This window comes from Chenopodium quinoa, unplaced genomic scaffold (genome assembly GCF_001683475.1).
Source record: "Chenopodium quinoa cultivar QQ74 unplaced genomic scaffold, ASM168347v1, whole genome shotgun sequence".
In the NCBI taxonomy this organism is placed as follows: domain Eukaryota; kingdom Viridiplantae; phylum Streptophyta; class Magnoliopsida; order Caryophyllales; family Amaranthaceae; genus Chenopodium; species Chenopodium quinoa.
In genome coordinates, this window is record NW_018745659.1 from 352,305 (window position 1) to 378,980 (window position 26,676).

Here is a 26,676-nt window from a genome sequence, read left to right on the forward strand (position 1 = left end):
CATGGAACAGCTGGCTGGATCATTGATGACTCATGAACTTCACTTAGGTTCCAATGCTGAAAGTTCCAAGAACAAGAGTCTTGCACTAAAAGCTCAAGACTCAGATGAATCTGAAGTTGATGAAGATGAAATGGACATGCTGGTGACGAGATTCAAGAAAATGATGGGTAACAGGAAGTATGATGGTAACAAGAAATTTTCAAGTTCTAAAGAGACTACTTGTTTCAAGTGTGGTTCAAAAGATCACTTTATTAGAGACTATCCTCTAAAGGAAAATAATAGATCAGAGGTCAAAGGCAAGGACCAATTTAAGGAGTCCAAAGCCTACAAGCCATCCTTCTCAAAGGAGAATGTAAGAAAGGCTATGATAGCTGCCTGGGGAGACTCGAAGTCAGAAGAAGAAGAAGAACAACCTTTGGAAGAATCAGCACATTTGTGTCTAATGGCCAAAAGCGATGAAAAGGCCAGACTTCAGGCATATGAGGCTGAGGTATGGTTTACTTCTAATGAATTAAGACATTTCTCTAAAGAAAAATTAATTGATACTGTTTTAGAAGTTCAAGGCGATTTAATGGATCTTTATGTTGAAAAAGCACAAAGTAATAAGGCACTTAATACTTACAAAGAACACAGTGAATGGATAGATAATATGAAACTTGATTTTCAACAAAGATTATTTAATTTGTTTGATGATAATGTTAGGTTAAAAGAAACTGTTGAACGATTAAAACATGATAACATACTTATGAATGTGGAACTTTCGTTGTTAAAACTTAGTGGTGCCATTCCTAACTCTTAAGTTCCTCTTCTTGATCAATATCCAAATTTTAAAAAATCAAAATTTTATTTAGAAGAATTGAAAGTGGATAAAGCAAGAATTGAGGGGGGGACTTGAAAGAGCTAAGAAAGGTAAGCAACCCATAGAGTACACTATACCTGAGTGGATTTCTAATGCTCAAGCCAAAACAACCGAAGGTCTAGGATACAAGAAGAAGTACCAGAAAAAAAAGAAGTATGTTGGTTTGCCAAGTAGTAATGTCAGTTATTTCTATGGTAAGATAGGATATAACCAAAACAAATGTCCTAAGAAAGAAAAGAGCACTCTCAAAATTGAAAATCATGTTTGACATATATGGGTTAGGAAATTTTATTCTTCATCTGTTACACAAGAGCCGAAGGAGACCTGGGTTCCTGACCCTAACGTTTGATTTTTCATGCTGGTTCCAATGGGATGGAACAACACATGGTACCTCGACAGCGGTTGTTCTAAGCACATGACTGGGGATAAATCAAGATTTCTCTCAATGGACGCTTACTATGGTGGGACTGTGACCTTTAGAGATAACATGAAAGGTGACATTATTTCCATTGGAAAAGTAGGAAGGTCAAGTTCCCATGCTATTGATAATGAATTTTTGGTCGAGGGTTTGAAACATAACTTGTTAAGTATTTCACAATTCTGTGACAAAGGTAACTCAGTTAGCTTTACTTCAAACTCGTGTAGAATCATCAACAACGACACTGGGAACATTATATTGGAAGGAACTCGCAAAGGGAACACTTATACAGTGGATTTTAACGAAGTTCCAAATAGTTTTTTGACATGTCTTAGTGTCATTGAGGATGATCCTCAGCTATGGCATAAGAAATTTGGTCATGTAAGTTTCTCTTTACTTGATAAGCTTAGATCTAAGGAACTTGTGGAAGGTCTTCCTTTTATAAATTTCCTAAATGATAAAGTTTGTCATGCATGTGTTATAGGAAAATAGACTCGTGTCTCTTTTAAATCTAAAATTACGGTAAGCACCAAAAGACCTTTGGAACTCATTCATATGGATCTCTGTGGTCCAATGAGAATCCAAAGAAGAAGTGGTAAGACGTATGTTATGGTAATAGTTGATGATTTCTCAAGGTTTACATGGGTTTTCGTTCTTGTTAGCAAAGATGAAACGTTTTATGAGTTTGTTGCATTTATGAAGAAAGAAAAGAGAAGAAAAGGTAATCAATTAATGCATCTCAGATCAGATCATGGAACAGAATTTGAAAAATACAAGTTTGATAAATTCTGCAAAAAAACATGGAATGGATCACAACTTCTCTGCCCCAAGAACACCACAGCAAAATGGAGTGGTGGAACGCAAGAATAGAAGCCTTGAGGATATGGCTAGGACAATACTAATTTCAAGCGGTTTGCCTAGGAACTTCTGGGCAGAAGTGGTGAATACAACATGCTATATAATAAATAGAGTTACAGTTAGAGTCATCACCAGCAAGACACCATATGAACTCATTAAAGGGACAAAGCCTAATATTTCTTACTTTAGATCTTTTGGTTGTAGATGTTTTGTTCATAATAATGGTAAAAGAAACTTGGCAAAGCTTGATGAACAAAGTGATGAGGCTGTATTCTTAGGATATGCCTCAAACAGTAAAGCTTATAGAGTCTATAAGAAAAGAACAATGTGTGTTGAAGAGTTTGTACATGTTATATTTGATGAAACTGAACGATTGATTAATGTACAGGAAGGTGATGATGATTTTGAAATTGGACTTGTACGCTAGTATGATCTAGATTAGGAATCTACATCATTGCAGAAGTATCATTCTGAAATGGAAGGTGAAACGAATCAGGAAGCACAAGGAACTCCACTCCAGATTCAAGAGCTAGTGGAAGTTCCTGAAGAAGTTCAGAATGAAGCTCAAGGAGGAGTTCCAACAAAAGTGCCAATCAACAATGCTACACAAGAGAGGTTGTATCCCATCAGAGACTTTAAACCCAAGTCTTGGAAATATCAAATTTCTCATCCAGTGGATACAATCATAAGCGGCATTGCCAAAGGAACTCAGACTAGAGCATAACTTAGGAACTTCTGTGCAATCTATGCATTCCTATCCTTCATGGAACCTAAGAACCATGTTTAAGCCTTGACAGATGCAAATTGGATTAATGCTATGCAGGCAGAATTGAATGAGTTCGAAAGAAACAAAGTTTGGCATATGGAACCTAGACGCAGTCATCAAAAGACTATAGGTCTCAAATGGGTATACAGAAACAAACAAGATGAGCATGATATTATTGTTGGAAACAAAGAAAGACTGGTAGTTCAAGGTTCAATCAACAAGAAGAATTGACTGTGATGAGACATTTGCTCTAGTAGCAAGGTTAGAAGCCATTCGTTTACTTATAGCTTTTGCTGCTTATATGAGATTTAGGTTGTACCAGATGGACGTCAAATGTGCATTTTTAAATGGATTTCTTAAGGAAGCATCTATGTGGAACAACCTCCTAGATTTGAAAATCCAGAGTTCCCAAACCATGTTTACAAGCTTGACAAAGCCCTCTAAGGACTAAAGCAAGCTCCTAGAGCATGGTACGAAAGATGTCCAAGTTCCATTTGAATAATGGTTTTAAACGTGGTAAAATTGATAAAACTTTGTTTTTAAAATCAAATGGAACTGACATCTTAGTTTTATAGATTTATGTTGATTATATATTATTTGGTGCAACTAACGAATCTTTGTGTAAGTATTTTGTTGACCTCATGGGTGGAGATTTTGAAATGAACATGATGGGTGAGTTAAATTTCTTTCTTGGTTTTCAAATGAAGCAAACTGAAGAAGGGATCATGATTCATCAACAGAAGTATATTAAAGAACTGATCAAGAAATATAAGCTTGAAAATTCTAAGACCAATAGGACCCCTATGGGTGTTGCAACAAAGCTTAATGAAGACCTATCTGGAACTTACATAGATCAGAATATGTACCGATATATGATTGGATCTCTACTTTACTTACCAGCCAGTAGACCTGACATATCTTTTAGTGTAGGTTTATGTGCCAGGTTCCAAGCAAACCCAAGGAGTCTCACCTGATAGTAGTAAAAAGGATCCTTCGTTACTTAAAAGGAACTGATGATTTGTGTCTCTTCTATCCTAGAAGTGACTCATTTGAGTTAAATGGTTTTACTAACGCTGACTATGCAGGTGACTTGGTTAATAGAAAGAGCACTTCAAGTATGGTACAGTTTTTAGGACCGTGTTTAATATTTTGGGGTTCCAAGAAAAAAAACACAGTTGCATTATCTACAGCTGAAACTGAATATGTAGCTGCAATAGCATGTTGTTCTCAAATGTTATGGATAATGCTACAAGTTAGAGATTTTGGTATTTTATTTGAGTTTGTTCCTATTTACTGTGACAATTACTAGTGCTATATGTATTTCTAAAGATCCAGTTCAACACTCAAAGATCAAGCACATCCACATTGGGCATCACTTTCTAAAAGATAATTTGGAATAAGGGAATATTAAGTTAGAATTTTGTCAAACTGAGAATCAAATTGCAAATATTCTAACCAAGCCCTTGAATAGAGAAAGATTTGAGTAATTGAGATTGGACCTTGGGATGATCAAGAAGACTTGATTGCTTCTGAAGTTCCAAGATATGGCAAAGTCAGGAACACTGTGAAAAGAGCAAAAAGGACATCTAGCACAACCTTGGTGTGCTAAACATAGCTGAAGTGTCACCGTTGGTGAATTCTTGGAGATTAGTTCACTAACACTTGAATGCGTGTATAATTAGTAATGTACATTATATATGTGTAGAAAGCGTGTTCCAAATACATCTAATTTTTAGAAAATCTTATTTGTGAAAATTAATTGAATTTAGAAAGAAAAGATTTTGTTAAAAATTCATCCTGATTACTTTTTGGAAAATCAATTGAATTTGTTCAATTAATGACTGAACAGTAAGTTTATTCATATCCCTCACACCGCTTCATTAATTATAAAAGCATCTTTCACCCACCTTTATCTCTCCATTGTCAAATCACATAAACTGCACTCAATAAAAACCATCTAATTCTCTAAAAACCCCTAAACCTTCCAAAACATGGAAATTGAATCATCCAAAAACTCGTCTGAAAAATTTCAAACCCCACAACATTCTGAACCAGAAGAAACGTCTCCTCTAACTATGGTGATCTACCAAGAACCAGACAAGAACGAAGAGAAAATCAATGTAGTTCCAGAAGAAAACACCCCTACTTCCTCAACCACTAAGAAAAACCCTAAGGAAAAGAATTCAATTGGAGATGATGTATTGTCTTCATCAGATGTGTTCAAGAGGTTACAGGAGTGGAAAGATAAGAAGGGAAAACAAAAATCACTTGAATAGCACATCAAGGAGGTCGAAGATTTTGCTGAGGGGGAATTAAAATCGGAGGAAGAGAAAGAGTCTGCAGAGGAGGATGAAGATCAAAAGTCACTTGATAAAAATTCTATAAGGTATGTTATTGGCTATAGACTAGATTTGACTTGGTGTAGAAAAGCTAGGTTTAAGGAATTTCTGGATTTATTGCATTTTTAAGGATGGGAAGATATGTTTGCTAAATATTCAAACAATTGCATGTACCCACTAGCCATGAACGAATTCTATGAAAATTTCAAAGTGAAAGAAGGAATAATTTCTAGCAAAATTAATAATGTTGAGATTGAATGTGATGTTGAGAGGTTAAGTGACATTCTGAAAAGTTCCTACAGAGGGTTATGAGGCTTATGTTAAAGGGAAGTCAGGTGTGAAGGTGGGGAATTATTAGGGAGGTGACATAGTTGAGTTTTTAGGAGGAAAAAGAGGGGTTAACATTATGAATCACAATAATTTCAGTCCTATGAACAAATTTCTGTTTAATTTGGTAAAGAAGGTTATCCTACCTAGAACTTAGAAGAAAGATAAAGCAAGTCTGTTGGATATAGCAGTGATCTTTTTTATGGTGAAAAAGATCAAAATAAACTTTCCCTCTCTGATGTATCAACACTTAGCCCACTGCATCCCTAACAGGAATAAAGTAGGTTATGGTGCTCTACTCTCTACTGTATTTGAAGCACTTAGAGTGAAACTCAAGGGAGTTTATGGAGGATTGCAAGAGAAGGAAAAGAATGTTATCAATGAAAAGGCACTGCAGGGGTTGAGCCTAACTATTGTAGGTGGAAAACTTCAAAGGGTGGAGGAGAAAAAGAGTGAAACTAGTGGGAAAAAGAAAGAGGGGGCTTACTCTGGTGAGCCTGTGAGGAAGAGCAGAAATCTGACTGTTAGTTTCTTCCCTCAGACTAGTATGGAGAAGCCACAGGAACTTGATGAGGAAAATTCAAAAGCAATGGTTGGGTAGGTTGCTGAACTCTCTGACCGAGAGTTGAAGTTGCTGAGAGACAACTCAAAGATGCTACAGGAAGAGTTCAAAAGCTGGAAAGAGTGTGCAGGGTCTTGAGAAGAGTCTTAGGGAATAGAAGGTGGAGTTCCAGAAGACTATCAAGAGTCTAGATGCAAAGCTGGAAGCAAGTATTGAAGCTTACAAGGAGGATAACAAGAAGATTCTTGGAATCCTAGAAGCCTGAACGAACTTTCCCTTTGCAGCCTTCCTTCAGCCTAGCCTTAACTATTTTTCTTCCTTGATGTTTATGTCATGAACAATTTTTATTTTGTTTTGTTTTGAAAAACTTTGGTCTATAATCGCTTAAACAGGATGATCTTTTGGTTTCTATGTTATTTTGGAACTTTGCCTATACATGTGTGCTTTGTGTGTTATGAAAGTATGTGCAGGATTGTGTGAAGGGACTTGCTAAAGGGAGCTAGTCAGCGCTGCCTTTAGTTTCCCACACTCGATGAATTGCTTGTGGGGATATGGCTAGATGTTTAATAACTTAGATTGCAGGACTTTTTCATAATGCCAAAGGGGGAAAAGAGGAAGCAAACTTGAAAGTGGAAGTTGTTCTGGGTTCCAGTTGATAAAGTATTAGAAGTTTCTTTGATATTGTGTATAAAGTAGTTTAGCTTCGTTTTTGTTTGTTTTTGGTTTAAGTTTTTTTATCTGCTTTCGTTTTTGTGTGTTTTTATTTTCTAGTTAAAAAATTCAAAAAATACAAAAATACGCCCTTCTATTCTATTTAACTTTCCTGTTCGAAGTTTGCTAAGTTTGTCATCATCAAAAAGAGGGAAATTGTTGAAGCTTAAGAGTTTTGATGATGATGAATAAAAGCAAACTTCAACTAATGATTTCTCTAAGTGTTGTGATTAAAACAGGTGAAGTTGACTTTGGAAGTGGAAGAGTAACTTGACTATGAAGACTCAAGGAGATCCTTAGGAAATTTAAAGAAAGTAGAAGAAGAGTTCCACAATGGAACTAATTGAGTTCCCTAACAGGAACACTAAGAGAAGTTCCCTAACAGGAACTTGACAGCAAGTTGAGAAGATTGACTTGGTCTGCGTTGAAGACAGCAAGTTCCATAAGAATTTGGCCTGTAAAGTTTCAGCAAGAAGCTGAAGAATGAAGGACAACAGGAACTTAATCCTGGTCTGCGTGAAGCCCAAGTATCCTTGACTTACAACGATTGACGAGACAATCTTGCTAGAGAATATAAGTTTATGTTAAGTTTTTTCTAAGGATTATTGTAAATATGTTAGGAAAGTTTATGCGTGGAATTTATTAGAAGCATGAAAAAGCTTGGCAAGCTTTAAAAATGGAAAGTTTATAAAAGATAAGTTTTTAATTTATGACAAGATTTTTGAAAGATTTTTATCTTAAAAAATTGGGATTTGTAAAAAGATATTCTTTTCATAAATTATATATTTGATAAGTTTTCTAAAAAGATTTTCTTCCCAAAAGATTTACACAAAACGTGTTATTATGAAAATGGTAGCTTTATAATTTCTATCTTTTGAAAACCTTACTTTACATACGAGTACTTCTTGTATATAAAGTAGAATTCGTAATTTGCACAACTTTGTGAGTTTATGTGTGAAGAATCTGAAGAAAGCTCTAAAGTGTAAGTTTGCCAAGTCTAAACTTTGTCTTATTAGTTTCGGATTCCATATGTAGCTTTCTAGTCACATATTAGAGTCAAAGAGTTTGCATTGTTTTGGTTTTTTGGTGTGTGTGTTAAGAAAACTGCATACAGATTGTAGGCTTCTAGGTTGAAGCCGAGAGTGTGGCATTCAGGGAGTGTCAAGTGAATCTAATTCGGGGACTTGGGTTAGGTAGAATAGAGTTCTACTGCGTAGCAAGTTTGGTCTGGAACTTGTGATAAAGGTCTGGTTATAATAGGTTGTAACTAGGAGAGTTTGCCCTATTATAGTGGATTGATTTGGTGTTGAAATCCCTTGGAGGGTCGAGGTTTTACTTCCAATTGGGCCCTGGAAGGTTTCCTCGTAAAATCTTGTGTCCTTTGCTAAAGTTCCTTTATATTCTATTTTAATCATCAAAAGTAGTCACTAGGAACTCACATACAATTCACCCCCCCCCCTCTTATAGTGTTCATCTCAACTAACAGATGTTGACTAGATGATGATTGATGATTGATTATTATGCCTTAAATTGATGATTTGTGCTAATAATTGCTCGAGATTATTGAGTGCATCTTTAATTCCCTAATTTGAATTGTTGCCTATTTTGAATGCACGGGAGTGATTTAATTTAGGTATTAGATCTCTATTATCGATTTTCTTGAACAATTTCATGGGAATAGATTGTTTAGGTGGAATTTTATATTCCTTGGCTTGCTAATCTCCTCTTGATTTCCCTCATTATTTTGATGTGTTGGCCATGTTTGGGACCCCCTTACCCCTCAGCGCTTGTTTGTTGCGTGAATTCCCTGTTGATTGTGTTTATTTGTTATTTTTAGTGTCTAAACCTAAAAAATACCAAAGATATATCCATTGGATCTTGTATTCATGAATTTAATGATTGATTTGCTTCGCTTCCCCGTGGAAATATGACCCTTACTTCCTACAATATTCGCTTTTGTAGTTAGGATTAATTTGATAGGAGGACTTTTAACGACGATTTCTAAGCTTATCAAAATTTGGCGTTGTTTCCAGGGAGGCGACGTGTTTATCATTTGTTTCGTGTTTCCTAGAGTCATATTCAATTACTTTCTTCTTTTTTCCTTTTGCTTGTCATTACTAACCATGTGCTTAGCGTTGTTGAATGCAAAGAAGATCACAAGGGCCACCTACACATCGAGTTGATCTCGAGATTGATCAAACTCTTAGACAAGTGCGAAGGCTCTTTGAAGAGGAGGAGGTCTTGCGGGGATAGTTGATAGTGAAGTTGATTCTTCTTCCTTTGGTAATCAATCGGGAGAAATGGCCGGGCAAGAGGAAGACATTCTTTTTGGAAAGTTCGGAAACTCGAAAAATTATGAACTCATGGGAGGCATTTTCCTTCCAACCACCAAGACAAATTTCACAATCCATCCTCAATACAATCGGATGGTGCACACCGAGAAAATTTCTAAAGGTTCTAGTGAAGACCCTATTGAACACTTGGACCGTTTCCTAGAGTTGTGTGCAATGATACAAACAAACCAAGTTAGCCAAGAATACATCGATTGCACCTCTTTCGATTATCACTTTCCGGAAGAGCAAAAACTTGGCTAAAGCATTTGAAGCCCAACTCTCTCACTACATGGAAGGAAGTGGCCAAGGCCTTCCTCAAGAAGTTCATCTTCGAAGAGAAAATCGCAACAATGAGAAGGAGTGTAATTGATAAAAATCCCTCAAAATCAAGTTGAGGCTACTATTGAAGAAGTGTCTAAGAACTATTCATGGAGAGGTCGAAGGAGGTCTCAATCTAAGAAGGGAGGCATATACGAGTTGGAGAAGGTCGATCAACTTCAACATCAAATTGAGCTCTTGAATAGGGGTCTTGGACAATTGAACTCAAGTGGTGGTTTGAGTTCAAACACTTCACAAGTTAGTGCTTTCTCATGTGAGAATTGTGGTGGTACAAATCACGATATATCTTATTGTGGAGAGTTGAATCCCGAACCTGTTGCGGCGTTATAGATATAACAACATGAATTTGGCATGGAAAGGACCACCACCCGGTTTTGGTCCACAAACCCCATCCCAACCCCAACAACAACAATGGCAAGGGAACTCCACCTAGACGGGTTGCTCTATGTAAATATGTTTGAAGTGGGCAGCTTTATACCTGTGAATATGTTTGAACTGTTTCTAGCTGGCGACCTCGCAGACTGGGTGGTGGACTAGGAACTTGGAGGTATTTCACGTGCAATTTTGGGGTAGGAGGACATTGGGGTCGATTAGAATCTGTTTCACCTTGCCAGTGTGATGAGTGATATTTATGTCACTCTTAGGGGTAGTATTTAGGTCTTTTTTCCTCTTATTTTTTTTAGGTTTTTCCACCTCATTATCCTCTTATGGCTTCTTTTTGTGTTGATGAAAAGTAATGCTTATTTTGATAATCTTTATGCATTATTTTATCATCCCCATGCTCTCGTGAACTTTGGTATCTTCTGCAGGTTCCGTGACAGTCCTATGCACGGTGGGAGGCCCCTTGGCCAAGCATGGAAGCCATGGACAAAGGAAAGAGGGGCAAAAGGGAAGGAGAGGAAGAAAGAAAAGGAAGTGCAAGAGGAGGTGTGGCCGAACCTCTGAAAGGTCCGGTCGAACCTTGGTGTGGTCAAACTTTTCAAAAGTTCGACCGAACCTCCAGGGTGCAGTGAAGGCAGTGTCAAACCTGTTTTCAGCAATTTTTCAGGAGAGGTCGAACCTCAAAAGTTCGACCAAACAAGGATCAGGGAGGTTCGACCGAACCTACCCTGAGTCCGACCGAACTTACCCATAGTTCGGTCGGACATTTTCCCGATCTCAACCAATTTTGTACGGACTATTTAAGGTCCTTTTGAGATCGTTTAAAAGAGGACGGGAGAAGTAGGACAGTAGCCTAGTTTTCAGAAACCTCCCTTAGTTTGAAACATTCCTTAGGATTAATTTAGCTTAGTTTTCATCAAATCAAATCATTGTATTAGTGAAATTCAAGAATTATTCTCAAAGTTGGGCAATTTGTATTCAACATTTGAAGCTTCAATTAGTAATTTCTCCCACCTTCTTCCTTTTAATTTCAGATTTCATTTGGTATTTGCATGTTATTTAAATCTTCTTAGTTCTTGGTAATTTGTTATTGGATGATAGTTATTTCAATTGTTAACCACTTTTCCCCAATTATTGAAGTATTTAGAACCCTAATTCTTGATTGCATGTTGATAAACATGAGTTGTGAGTAGTTTTCTTGCTAGGGGTTGGGTGAAGCTCGACCTTTTTGGGTTAACTATGCAAATGTGGGAGAAGCATTGATGTTTGTATTGCAATTAAATTGATTATATGAGATTGCTTGTTAGTTCCTCATGATCGGTTTAGCTACCCTTGACTAAGGAGCTTGATAGTATGATATGCCTAATTTGACATGGAAGTGTAAATTGAGTACGTCATTACTTATTGTAATTTGATTATGTATCATCTATTGCTAAACTAATGAGGAATCTAAGTTTAGTAGTGTGAGTTGTTTTCTAATTGCATGAGGTTGATTTTACATATAGTCCTTGCTATATCTTGTCTATTTTACTCCCCGTTTGCCTATTTGCCTTGGTTGAGCGGATCTCATTCCCTAGTATCTTTAATTCATTGATTTAGAACCATAGTTTGTTTGTCTTCTTGACGAACCCCTATTCACCAATTGACTTCGAGCTAGCTTAAGTGTAAAGATCTTTGGCAATCATATCCTGTTCCTTGTGGACCGAACTCTTACTTGTCATTATGCTTGGTTTGTAAGGTGTTTGTTAATAAATGTGTTTGATTGAGTGTGAAATGTACGACCGTTCGCACGCCCATCAAAATGGCGCCGTTGCCGGGGAACGGTGTTGTTGATAGCTAATTGATTACTTGAGTCTAGTTCACCATAAAAAAATTTCAAAAAGATTGTCTCTTTTTGGCTACACTTGTAGCCTTGGTACTAATTGCGTTTGTTGAGAGTGTATGCGCAGAACTCATAACAGGATCTTGGTACCTTACGATCCCGAGATTGAGCAAACTTATAGAAGGAGAAAAAGAGCCGGTTCTAGGCCGTTTACTACTCCCCCAGCTAGAGAGACCAATTTCGAGGAGGATCGAGATCAAATGGGTGACGCGGAACCACCACCTCAAAGACCTTTAAAGGAGTTGGGAACTCCGGGAGCTTATAGAGCTTCAAGCGGCATTGCTCCACCCGTTACTCAAGCCAATGACTTCGAGATTCGGCCCGCAATGATTAATTTGATTGAAAGGAGGCAATATAGTGGAGAAAAACATGAGAGCCCTCTTGCACACTTAAACGAGTTCGAAAAATATTGTAACACGATCAAGGTAAATGGGGTAACTCAAGAGTTTGTGAGACTAAAGTTGTTTCATTTTTCTTTGATAGGAAGAGCTCTTGAATGGCTTGAGAAGGAGGTGAGGCCTAACTCCTTGAGAACTTGGGACGAGGTCACCACGGCTTTCTTAGGAAGATTCTATTCCCAAAAGAAGACGGCCGAGGCAAGAGCTTTGATCCAAGGTTTCCGTCAAAAAGCTAGTGAAACCATTTATGAAGCATGGGAACGATACAAGGAATATCAAAGGGAGTGCCCTCATCATGGCATTCCGTCATACCAAGTGCTTCAAATTTTCTATGGGGGCTTGAGCCCACAAGGAAAGACTAGCTTGGATGCAGGAGCGGGTGGCCCGATTATGAACAAGACGGAGGAGCAAGTCATAGAGATAATTGAGGATGTGGTGAGGCACCACATGGATTGGCAAGAAGGAGAGAGAGATTCTCTAAACAAGGGAGGAAATGCGGTTTACTCCGTTGATCATCTTAATGCCATCAACAATTTGACCTCCCAAATCGCCAACCTTGGAAAGGAGATGACGTCCATTAAGGCAAAACTAGAGACCTCTAGTTCAACACAAGAGCATCCCTCCCAATCTAAGGGGAGAGGTATGAATTCTAACTCTTCTCCCTCTACTTCTAATAACATGCCTCATGGATGTTTGTTTTGTGAAAATTGTGGGTCTTATGACCATGATACCTCTTCTTGTAATTATGATTTCCAACCCCAACCCCAATACGAAGATGGTAATGAAAATGAAAATGAACAAGTCAATGCCTTGTCTTATGATAATAGACATAGGAATGACAATCAAAGATACTTACCACCAAATAGAAGAGAACAAGGGGGGAATTCCTATAACCAAAGAGGAAATGATTACGATTACCATAATCAAAATCAATGGGGAAGTAGGAACCAAAGGGACCAAAATCCCCAAGGTAACTACAACCAACAAGGTGGTTATGGTAACCATAATCATAATAATCAAGGAAACTATGGGAATCAAGGGCAATTTCACCAAGGGGGAAACTCTAATAATCGGAACAATTGGAACAACAATAATAATAGAGTTTCTTCTAATCAAAATACGTCCAATTCGAATGCTAGAGGTAATAGGGCTTCCCAAGACAACCACTATGCACAAGCACCACATAGTAGGTCTAGCTTGGAGGAAATGATGGAAAATCAAACTAAAATGTTCAATTCTTTCATAGCCTCAAGTGAAAAGAAATTTAGTGAAGTAATGACCCATAACAAAATGCTTGAAACACAAATTTCTCAATTGGCCAATGCTTTAAAAGAGGGAGCTAGCACTTCTAAACTTCCACCCCAAGGACTTGACCCCAAGAAACCGGTGAATGCTATATCAACTAGGAGTGGGAAAGTGTTGGAAGAGAGAGTCCCTAAGGAAAACAATGAGAAAGTGAACATGAGTGAGCCTCCCTTTAAAAGCGATTTTGAACAAGAGAGAGAGCAAAACCATGAGAATGAAAAGGAGAAAGAATGTGAGAAAGAAAAAGAATTTGAGAAAGAGAGAAGAGAAAAAGAGAGTGAAAAAGAAACCAAACAATTGCAAAGACTTCCATATCCCCATAAATTTGTGAGACACAAATTAGATGTGCAATTCGGAAAATTCCTTGAAACACTGAAGCAAATTCACCTTTCAATCCCTTTTACCGATGCTATCAAGCAAATGCCTAACTATGCTAGGTTTTTAAAAGATATTTTGAGTGGAAGGAGAAAGTGTGATGTGGTGGAAACAGTGAATCTCACCGAGAATTGTAGTGCTATTATCATGAATAAGATGCCACCAAAGTTAAAAGATCCTGGTAACTTTTCTATCCTATGTGCAATATACAAGATGCAAATTGATAATGCTTTGTGTGACCTAGGGGCTAGTGTTAGTCTAATGCCATACTCGGTATACCAAAGACTTGGGATAGGGGAACTTCTACCCACCAACATCACCCTTCAATTGGCCGATTGCTCTATTAAATTCCCAAAGGGTAAGGTAGAGGATGTTCCTCTAAGGGTGGGGAAGTTTGTAATCCCGGTGGATTTTGTTGTGTTAGAGATGGATGAAGATGTTAACATTCCAATAATTCTAGGAAGACCTTTTCTTGCTACTTCGGGTGCTTTAATAGATGTTCAAAGTGCTAAAATTTCACTAAAAGTAGGAGATGAGGTGATAGAATTTGATTTGAATGAGAGCATGAAACATCCAAGCTCTAGTCTTGATAATTGCATGATGATTGATACTATTGATTCTATTGTAACTTCTATGCATGAGCACTTGCTCACTACTAACGATGCCCTTGAGAATGTCCTTTTGAACAAGGAAAAGATAGGTGACCAAAGCAAAGAGATGGCATTGTATGAAGAGATGCTTGAAGGAAGTACGGAATCAAGCAATGAGCAAGTGTGCATGGGAATCACAACACATGATGCATTAGAAGTAGCTATCTCAACAGAAGGTAAGGGTGTTCCAATGGTAGAGTTGAAACCTCTACCATCACACCTAAGGTATGAGTTTCTGGGCCCCAATTCAACTTTTCCGGTTATTGTGAATTCTTCTTTGAACGAGTGCCAAACTCAAATGTTATGTGGTGTTTTGAGAGATTACCAAGGTGCTTTAGGCTATACCATAGATAACCTCAAAGGTATTAGCCCCGCTTTATGTATGCACCACATAACACTTGAGGAGGGTGCTAAGCCTTCCATTGAGAGGCAAAGGAAACTCAATCCTCAAATGGGGGAGGTGGTGAAGAAGGAAATCACCAAACTCCTTGATGTCGGCATCATCTTCCCCATTTCGAGTTCTAGATGGGTTTCCCCCGTTCATGTGGTCCCTAAAAAGGGAGGAATGACCGTAGTTGAAAATGAGAATGGTAATCTCATTTCCACTAGAACGGTGACTGGTTGGAGGATGTGCATAGACTATAGACGTCTAAATGCATCCACCAACAAGGATCATTTTCCTCTCCCTTTTATCGACCAAATGCTTGAAAGACTAACCAAGCACAAGTATTATTGCTTTCTTGATGGTTATTCGGGTTTCTTTCAAATCCCTATAAACCCGGATGACCAAGAGAAAACAACTTTTACTTGTCCCTATGGAACCTTTGCATACAGGAGGATGCCCTTCGGGCTTTGCAACGCACCGGCAACCTTCCAAAGATGCATGATGAGTATTTTTGGGGACATGCTTGAAGCCGAAATGGAAGTTTTCATGGATGATTTCTCGGTAGGGGGCCTTTCGTTCGAGGATTGTTTGTCCAACTTGGGCAGGTGCTTGACAAGATGTGAGAAGGTCAATTTGGTTTTGAATTGGGAGAAATGCCACTTTATGGTGGAAGAGGGAATTGTCCTTGGTCACAAGATTTCAAACAAAGGGATTGAGGTTGACAAGGCCAAAGTTGAAGTGATAGAAAAGCTTCCCCCACCAATCAATGTGAGAGGAGTAAGGTCATTTTTGGGGCATGCCGGGTTCTATAGGAGATTCATCAAGGATTTCTCACAAATTGCTAGACCCTTAAATGCTCTTCTTCAAAAAGATGCCATCTTTATTTTTGATGAAGAGTGTCTCCAAGCTTTCAACAAATTAAAGGAGGCTTTAATCTCAACTCCAATTGTGCAAGGGCCAAGATGGGATTTCCATTTGAGCTTATGTGCGATGCAAGTGATGTTGCGATTGGAGGTGTATTGGGGCAAAGGGTAGAGAAGAGGCTTCACGTGATTTACTACATGTCTAAGACCTTGAATGAAGCTCAACGGAACTACACCACAACAGAGAAAGAATTTCTTGCCGTGGTTCATGCTTTTGAGAAGTTTTGGAACTACCTCATTGGTTCCAAAACTATTGTCTACACTGATCATGCGGCTATTAGGTACCTTGTGGCAAAGAAAGAGTCCAAGCCTCGTCTTCTTCGTTGGGTGCTATCACTTCAACAATTCGATGTAGAGATTCGGGACAAAAAGGGGGCCGAAAATGTGGTTGCGGATCATCTATCCCGGTTAGAGAACGTGCAAGATAATGACGATGGGGTCCCAATTTGTGATGAGTTAAAAGATGATGTGCTTTACTTGTTGGCCGAGAAAGATCTTCCTTGGTTTGCGGATTTGGTGAACTATTTGGCTTGTGGGGAGTTTCCCCCAAATGCTTCAAGGAACCAGAAGAAGAAGTTGAAAAGGGAAGCAAGGCATTACATATGGGATGATCCGATCCTTTTCAAAAGAGGAGTAGATGGTTTACTCCGTAGATGTGTGCCAAATGATGAAGTGAAGAGCGTTTTGAAGATGTGCCACTCCGATCCTTGTGGGGGGCACATGGGTGCCAACAAAACAGCCTTCAAAGTATTACAAAGCGGGTTATGGTGGCCTCAAATATTCAAAGATTCATGGGGATTTGTGAAAACATGTGACTCTTACCAAAGAACCGGTAATGTTTCGAAGAGAAATAAAATGCCTCAACAACCGATTCTTGAACTTGAGGTGTTTGATGTGTGGGGCATTGATTTCATGGGACCTTTTCCCTCATCTAATGGAAATCAATACATCCTTGTGGCGGTTGATTATGTTTCTAAATGGGTTGAAGCCATTGCCTCCCCAACTAATGACCACAAGGTAGTGATGAAGATGTTCAAAAAGGTGATATTTCCAAGATTTGGGATCCCTAGAGCAGTGGTTAGCGATAATGGTTCTCATTTTATTCATAATGTGTTTCAAAACATGCTGAGAAAGAATGGGGTCCATCAACGCTTTGGCACGACTTATCACCCACAAACAAGTGGGCAAGCGGAGGTTTCCAATCGCCAAATCAAGGTAATTCTTGAGAAAACAGTGGCTAGGAATAGGAAAGATTGGTCGAACAAGCTAGATGATGCCCTTTGGGCCTATAGAACCGCTTTCAAAACCCCCACCATACAACCCTTATCGGCCGGGTGGGTGCGACTACGCCTATGATCCGGCAAGTCCATCAACCCCGAATCCTTTTGATGGTGGTTGGGGTACCCAGGGTGGCCCTATGAGCACTTTAACCAACCTTTCCATCCATCCATGGATCGCCCGGGGTTTGATTTCATGAACCCCCCTCAGGAACGGGAGGATAGAAACCCCCAATGAGGGTTCTCTCCCTCCATTTCCCCTCCCCCCCCCGGACTTTCATGCCTATTCCTTTTGCTCGAGACGTGCAAAAGACTAGCGTGGGGGAGGATGTTCCTTTTGGTTGAAGTGTACATAGGAGGGTAGTGTGGTAGGATGGTAGCTTGTGCATATGGAGAACCATCACGGATAATGAATTTATTGTAGTTAGAGATGATTTTTGGTTGGTAATATTCTTATGATGATGATGTTAAAAAAAAAAAAAAAAAAAATAAAATAAAATAAAATAAAATATTGAAGTTGTTTTTCCCTCTTCTCTCTTGATCCCAAAATCCAAATCCCAAAATCCAAATCCCAAAATCCAAATTTTGTAGATAGCTTTTTGTCAATCTTTTTCTTTTGTTTATAATTCTAGTCTTTTCCTTTTGTTCACTAACTTTTCTTTGTATAGTTGTAGTGTTTCTTTTCTTTTGGCTCACTTTCCTTGTAGCTTGAAAACGGAAGCACAAAATGATGGGATAAGGAGCAACTCAAGCTCCGGAAACCTTGGTGAGATCGCAATTTTGCCTTGTGTTCCATTTCAAGCAGCATTTGGTGAGATCTTTCCCTATTTTCCTTTTTTTTTTTTTTCCTTGTGTGCATAGTTAGCTTAGACTAGAATGGAGTTGATTGTTCGAGGTTGTTTGCATTTGATTCCTCGGAATCTGGTGATCGTTGGTATTGATGCCGAACGATCTTTGTTTGTCGATTGAGAATTATATGTTTACTAGCCTCTTATCTCTCTTGTACTCCTTGCATCAAAAAAAAAAAAAAAAAAAAAAAAAAGAAAAAAAGGGGGTGAAAAAGATTTTCCTTTTTATTCATGGCAAACCACGAAAAGCTTAGTTGTTTCATTTTCATTTCGAGCATAATAATGTTGACTCGTGTGTTTGAATGCTTTGCTTCTTGAGTGTTATAAGTTTGCATGCTTCGGGATTGCCATTGGTTGACTCTGGGACATGTTCATGCTAAGGTAGTTGTTCTAGAACTCGTTAGGCCCATCGAACCCAAATTCACTTGTTTGTGGTAAGAAGGTGTTGCTCTCATTAGGGGATTTGAAGCCCTAGAGATGGTTTTTGTAACCCGATGTGAGCTTTATTGTTCCAGCCTCCAACATTACTTGTATGAGCGGCGTAGGATCCTCACCAAGGCATGCTTAGATCTAGAACTTGGCGTCTGGCTCCCGAGATCGAGACCGAACTAACCTACGAATGACAAAGGCATTCTTCATTCGGTGACTATTTTTGTTTTCTAGTATTAGTTTTTTTTTTCTTTTGTATTTTTGGGTTGCATTTGCCCTTACCATGTTGAATCTTCCCCTCCTTGATTATAGCACATTGCAAGCCCATGGCCCTTTTGTTTTACTTTCACCCTTAGAATCGTGAAGCTCAAGCCATGAGGGTTTATTGTAGTTTTGATTTGAAATTTGGAAGGGAATGGTTCTACTTGGAAAGTGAAGCAGTGTTTTTGTGAATATATGTTCAAGAAAAGCAAATGTAAATCCTAGAAAAAGCCTTTGAAGCTAAAAAAAAAAAAAAAAAAAAAAAAAAAAAAAAAAAAAGTGACAAACGAAGGGTTGATGAATGAAGATGTAAGAGGAAAGCGAAAGCTCAAAAGTGTTTGGCATTATAGTTCAAAATTGTGGCAACGTAGTTTGAAAATTGGTTGATGATTGATTTTGAAAAAGAGGCTTGATCACCCTTTGCTTCACGGTTAGGCTAAGCACCAATTTCCAAATTCCTCCACACCCTTACCCCCCTAGCCATCGTTATAACCCTTTCAATGCCCTGTTGACCTAGGTTGGTTGAGTCACTTATCGGTGGAGGGAGCTGGAACTCAAGCAATCCATGACTTGGTGAGATGTCGGGTTCCCCTATTTTGCAGTGTTTTATCTTTGTTCCGGCTCCTTCGAGGAGTCACTTGATGCTATCTCCAAGGGCGGATTTGAATCTAGATGAGGGAACGCGGTAAGATTGTATGGAATGCGGGGGGAGTGGTGCATGTTTGAGTTCTCTATGCTTAGCATAGCTTATCCTTCAATCAACTTTCGGCATCCCCTTGCATGCTCACTTCTACTACTCAAAAAGTTTGACACTCATTCATGTTTGTTATCTCCAAAAGCTCGATTTGGCTATGATTTGTGTTGGATTTGTTGTTTCTTTTTCCCTTGTTTTTGGTTTGTCTTGAACGCAATTTTGTAAGAGTTGTGGGGTATGCTCTCTGGAAACCCTCACGAGATCACAACTCGTCCTCATTGGCGACCTTGGGGTTAAATGGCTTGTTGCTTTTGCTAAAAGCAATTTCGGTTTTTCTTTTGTTCCTTGCATGTTTGAATAACTAATTCTTTCTCCCTTGTTATTTTTCCTTTGCTTTGCTCGAGGGCGAGCAAAGGCTTAGCGTGGGGGAGTTTGATGAGTGACATTTATGTCACTCTTAGGGGTAGTATTTAGGTCTTTTTCCTCTTATTTTTCTTAGGTTTTTCCACCTCATTATCCTCTTATGGCTTCTTTTTGTGTTGATGAAAAGTAATGCTTATTTTGATAATCTTTATGCATTATTTTATCATCCCCATGCTCTCGTGAACTTTGGTATCTTCTGCAGGTTCCGTGACAGTCCTATGCACGGTGGGAGGCCCCTTGGCCAAGCATGGAAGCCATGGACAAAGGAAAGAGGGGCAAAAGGGAAGGAGAGGAAGCAAGAAAAGGAAGTGCAAGAGGAGGTGTGGCCAAACCTCTGAAAGGTCCGGTCGAACCTTGGTGTGGTCAAACTTTTCAAAAGTTCGACCGAACCTCCAGGGTGCAGTGAAGGCAGTGTCAAACCTGTTTTCAGCAATTTTGCAGGAGAGGTCGAACCTCAAAATTTCGACCAAACAAGGATCAGGGAGGTTCGACCGAACCTACACATGGTTCTACCGAACCTACCCTGAGTCCAACCGAACTTACCCATAGTTCGGTCGGACCTTTTCCCGATCTCAGCCGATTTTGTACGGACTATTTAAGGTCCTTTTGAGATCGTTTAAAAGAGGACGGGAGAAGCAGGACAGTAGCCTAGTTTTCAGAAACCTCCCTTAGTTTGAAACATTCCTTAGGATTAATTTAGCTTAGTTTTCATCAAATCAAATCATTGTATTAGTGAAATTCAAGAATTATTCTCAAAGTTGGGCAATTTGTATTCAACATTTGAAGCTTCAATTAGTAATTTCTCCAACCTTCTTCCTTTTAATTTCAGATTTCATTTGGTATTTGCATGTTATTTAAATCTTCTTAGTTCTTGGTAATTTGTTATTGGATGATAGTTATTTCAATTGTTAACCACTTTTCCCCAATTATTGAAGTATTTAGAACCCTAATTCTTGATTGCATGTTGATAAACATGAGTTGTGAGTAGTTTTCTTGCTAGGGGTTGGGTGAAGCTCGACCTTTTTGGGTTAACTATGCAAATGTGGGAGAAGCATTGATGTTTGTATTGCAATTAAATTGATTATATGAGATTGCTTGTTAGTTCCTCATGATAGGTTTAGCTACCCTTGACTAAGGAGCTTGATAGTATGATATGCCTAATTTGACATGGAAGTGTAAATTGAGTATGTCATTACTTATTGTAATTTGATTATGTATCATCTATTGCTAAACTAATGAGGAATCTAAGTTTAGTAGTGTGAGTTGTTTTCTAATTGCATGAGGTTGATTTTACATATAGTCCTTGCTATATCTTGTCTATTTTACTCCCCGTTTGCATATTTGCCTTGGTTGAGCGGATCTCATTCCCTAGTATCTTTAATTCATTGATTTAGTACCATAGTTTGTTTGTCTTCTTGACGAACCCCTATTCACCAATTGACTTCGAGCTAGCTTAAGTGTAAAGATCTTTGGCAATCATATCCTGTTCCTTGTGGACCGAACTCTTACTTGTCATTATGCTTGGTTTGTAAGGTGTTTGTTAATAAATGTGTTTGATTGAGTGTGGAATGTACGACCGTTCGCACGCCCATCACAGTGCATTTTCAACTTTCATCTTCTATATTTATCGAAATGAAGTGTATGCTTAATTGCTTAAGAGGGTCAAGGTTTCTAGAATCAGAGGACTTACTAGGAATGGTTTTCATGCTTTATTTGAGAAGTTTTATGCACAATCTGTACTTCAAAAGTTTTGATGTATATTATATGTGTTTATTTTATCAGTTTGTCGTGTAATTTACATTGTTTAGTTCCTATTTATGAGTCAGATGTGCATTTCTTTCTTGTGCAAGGTTGATTATAGTTGGGCTAAGTGCGTGCATTGAACTGGCATGTCCCATAAACTATCAAAAGCATCAAATTTTCAGTCATGCATAGTACCTGATCCAGTGTGTTTCGCAGCTTACCTTCCAATTCTTCAATAATTTTTCCTCATTGCCTACCTACACAATGCTCCCCTCCTCGCCTACCCCCTTACTTGCACACTGCCCCCTCCCCTTGTGGCACACCTGCCCTCTCCCTGCCTACACACCTTTCCCCTGCTTGCACACTTAACTCATCCCCAAACTAAATAGCAGCACAAACAGATTCTACACAAAAATATAATCAAAGTAATTACTTTTACAAAAATCGAATTAAGCTACCTTACAAAATTATTAAAATTAAAGAACACGAATCTGGGAATGAGCTACCATGCGATGTTGAAGTAGAAAAATCGCAAAAATAAAATCCAGACACCACAGCTCAGAATCAATTTCCACAACATTAACACTCTTTTTAAATGTGCATGCATTGTCATAAAATGATTCAAAAACATCAAAATCGCATAATTAATTTCATCGGATCGTCCAAACTAGCAACAATTTCGCAGAAAATTAACACAAAAATCCTTTAACCAAAGAAAATAAAAAAATTGACACAAAAATCCTAAAAAAGCAAAATAAAATTCACAGAAAAATCAAAAGAATAACCAAAAATAATTAAAAATAATTACCTAACATTTAACCTTGAGATTGATATGAGTAACTTGATCAGGAGCAGGCTTCCTATCTTCATTAAAAGCGTTGTTACCTCCATTGTTGTTGGTATCATTTTCTCCAGCCATCTTCAACAAATTTTGAACAATGTTACATCAATTAAACCCAAAATTTCAAAGCATTTAACATGAATAATTGGACCAAAAAACCAAAATATAATGCAAAGCTAAATAACCTAGAAACGGTTTGAAATTGATTAGAATTTGTTGTTGTTGAAGACGCACGCACATCGAATTGATTCAAAATAGACAAACCCAAAAACCCTAACCTCCAATATTGTAGAAAGAGATAAGGAGAAGGAGATCAAAAGAGAGAAGAAAGGAAAGCGAAAGTGGCGGTTATGGAGAAGGAGATCGAAGAAGAGAAAAGGAATTTGAGAAAAGTACTGAGAGAAAGCTTAGAAGCCCCTTCAATGGAGAAATTCGAGTACGCTTCAATGGAGGAGAGAGAGGAGGGAGAGGCAGATGAGAGAGGAGGAAAGATCGAGGAAATGAAAGAGAAAGAAAGAGTATATCCGGGATTTTTTTTTATTTTACAATAGATTTCGCACCGCTTCGAACCGAACTGATGCGATTAACTCATTTTTCGCACCAGTTTGGTTAGAACCGGTGGGAAAACTCTTCCCCTCAATCCCTTCTATTTTTTTCGCACCGATTTTTAAAAACTGGTGCGCATTCTGCGGTGCCTATTTCATTTTTTCTACTAGTGTTCGTCACTGATCAGGAGTTATATTTGTTATACTGTGATATCGTTTGGCTTGAAAAATGCGCCTATAACATTCAATGCATGATAACTGTGGTTTTCATTAACCAGATTGGCAGGAATGTTGAGGGGTACATTGAAGATATGATAGTCAAATCCTAGCTACACACGGATCATCTTGCTGACCTTCGAGAAACCTTCACCACACTCAGGCGGCATAAGGTCACGCTTAATCCCAAAAAGTGTGTCTTTGGTGTTGAGTGTGGGAAGTTTCTCGAATTTTAAATTGATCAAAGGGGATAAGGGTTAACCCAGAGAATTGAAGGTACAGGCGGTCATTGACATGAAGTCACCTCGCATTCTTAAAGAAGTACAAAAGCTAACTGGTTGTCTGGCAGCATATGGGAGATTCCTCAGTCGGTCAGGCGACAAAAGCCTCTATTTCTTCTAAGCCATCAGAAAGAAAACCATGATGCTAAGGCGGCATTTCAAAAGTTGAAAGAACATTTACACTCTTTGCCAAGGCTTGTAAGCCCTTTGCCAAAGGAGTCGCTTTACATGTATTTATAATGTTTCAACAATCGTGCTCTTATGTTATTATGACCTAAATCGATGTACTCTGATTGGCTGACCTATGCGTGATTACCACGGGGTGGACTTTTATACGAGATTCCTTTTCGCTTTCGTGGGCTTTTGAGTCATTCACCATTCTAGTATCATTCAAGTGCCACGTGTCATGCTTTAACAGACCTCTTATGGCCTAGCTAAATGCCACGTGTTGCTTTCAAATGGGCCACTTTTTTGGCCTCTAATTAGTCTATATGGCTAGCTGGGTATTTTAACACTACACATTGCCCCTCATAGGTGGTGATGTGGATGCCAAGTCATCTTCTATGACAAGTCATACGTTGATATGTACGAAATCAGGTCGTTAATTACTAACCTGCTAAAAATCAAACAAATTTAATTTATGAATTCTAAACGAACCTCTAAATAAATAAGTATAATAGTAAGTCAAGGTGAACCAAAATGAACTGTAATGCTAGATTGGTCTGGATTTAATGCTTAAGCTACGCTAAAATCGATTTTAGATAGAGAGAATTACAACTAATAAATTTACTCTACAAACAAGATCAAATAAACTAGTAAGAGTAATGATCCACTTTGAAAAATTAATAAGCTAATGAGAATCCAATTAACAACAAATCACACAAAGAAAGAATTAAAAAAAGAATCAATTACACTCAAGAATAATCTCAAATTCCTAAACCTAGATCGCTTTGTGGCATATATGAGAAGTTAAACCATCATGCAATAATCAAATATAACAATCCTAATCTTGAATCTCTTATTGTCTTAGATTAGTTAAGCTAGCTATCTTGAGGGATTAATCCAATCTAAAACACACAACTTATCTTCATAAATTTAGTCAATTTAATCACACAAATAAATCCTCATGTAAATTCATCAAAATTAAATCAAGCTTCACTCAACTCCTATAGGTGGAAAGCTACTAACTAAGCATGATTAAAAAAGCAATTAACAAAGTAAAAAAATCATTAACTAATCTAATAAAAAACCAGTTACACTAATAGAACATTAAAGAATGTAATAAAGGTGAGAAAGACTAAGAAATTCTCATTGGATTATTGTAGAGATCTTCAAATCAATTACACTTGAATCTTCAATATTTCAAACTCTCTATTGAAATTGCTTTTATCTCTCTAAAACTACTCCTTATCTAACCCAGTTAGGTTCCCCGATTTTAAAGATGACAAACAACTTATCAAGTTTCCTCATGTTTTAGTATTATAAATTATTTCCCATGTGCAGTAACAGCTAATCTAAATACTTGTTGAAAACTAATAGCCTTCTTAAACTTCTTGAATGAATGTTCAAGAAAAGAAGAAATAATGTGTTGATCAAAGGAAGTTTCAAGACCTAAAGAATATGAAGATCACTAGAATCAGACTTATATTTTAGTTGGTCTTCTTGTTGTAAATGTGTTTGAGCAATTAAATGAATTGTAAAGATTTCTTATAATGGAGTAAAAAAGTTATAAGGATAAGGAACAATTGATCTGGTACCTAAGACACTACTAGTTCATGAAGCAAAACTAAAAAGACTATTTACATAACTAGGACAACTAGTTGGTGAATGCTTGCAGACCAACATAAACGATTACATTTCATAATCTTGTTTCACATTCTGTTTGAATGGAGGAGCAATAATGAGTTGGAAAAGTGTTAAGCAAAGCACAATTGTGGATTTTACAACTAAAGGTGAATAGTTGGCTGCTTTAGAAGCAACTAAGGAGGCTAATTGGATTCGGAAGTTCGTTGAGGAATTTGGCGTCGTCCCTACCATAAAGGGACCAATAGATCTATATTGTGATAATAATGGTGCTCTTTCTCAAGCTAAAGAGCCGAGGAGCCACCAAAAGGTCAAACACATTGTGCGATGCTATATGATTTCACCTATTACGAAAATGGATTGATAGAGGAGAAGTCAAGATTTGCAAAGTTGGAACATATGAAAACATTGCTAATCTATTAACTAAACAATTGCCACAAGTGAAATACAACAGTCCGTTGAGACAATGGGAATTTAGCACATTGGATAATGGCTTAGCTTTGATCGCCCTACATATAGGTTTTAAATAAGTATAAGATAAGTTAATGTAAAACATTAGAATTATCTTCTTATATGCATGGAATAATTTTTGCTTTCAAATTATTATTTTTTATTTATTTAATTGTAGTTTAGAATTATGTAATGAGCCCCTTCGATTTCACTTGTGGAAATAATGCTATTAGCAACTAGCGAAAAGTGGTTTTTAGCAACTGGTGCGTGGGGCTGCAATTGCGAGGGCTACAATTGGAAATTGTATTTGCAACTGGCACTTGTTCATTGCTAATAGTCACCATTCGCAGCGGGCATAGCTATTGGCCAGTTGCAAATAGTCCTTTTATAAAACGAAATATTTGCCTTCTTAAATATGTGAACCGGAAGATTAACAAGCCGAGGGAATATATAACAAAATACAATTATAATCTAGAAAATTATAAGTTTGGAAAATCAATGAGAAAACAATTATTTAAAGGGTTCTTGGCGGATAGAGGTTTAGAAATTAGGACTAAGAGAGAAGCTTAACACTACACTACAAAAAAAGGGACCATTAACGACGACGGGATCGTAAACCCATCATAAAAGACCATTTATGACGGGATTTCCCGTCGCGAACCGTCGTAGAACATTTTTCCCGTCATGATCCCGTCGCAAAAGCCAATTACAACGGGCAAACATCCCGTCACAAAAGCCATTACAACGGGCAAAAATCCCGTCGCAAAAGCCAATTACGATGGGTAAAAATCCCGTCACAAAAAACCATTTATGACGGGACAACCTCGTCGCAATTGTGTCATATACAGACCTGCTAACAAAATTAATATAAATAGATTTTTAGATTCACTAATGTAATAGTTAGAATATTAAAAAAAACCATATATGACGGGACAACCCCGTCGCAATTGTGTCATACACAGACCTGCTAACAAAATTAATATTAATAGATTTTTAGATTCACTAATGTAATAGTTAGAATATTAACATAAACTAAACAGGGTCATACCTCAAG

The 26,676-nt window shown here is 37.9% G+C and overlaps 1 protein-coding gene across 1 annotated transcript; it reads left to right on the top strand.

Annotated features, from left to right (window-relative positions):
- Window positions 1-3,542: 3,542 nt before the first annotated feature.
- On the top strand, window positions 3,543-4,210 carry LOC110717132 (uncharacterized mitochondrial protein AtMg00810-like). Its single transcript, XM_021895769.1, has 2 exons — window positions 3,543-3,844; window positions 3,940-4,210. Exons 1-2 carry the CDS (start codon window positions 3,543-3,545, stop codon window positions 4,208-4,210), a joined length of 573 nt encoding a protein of 190 aa, XP_021751461.1.
- Window positions 4,211-26,676: the final 22,466 nt, after the last annotated feature.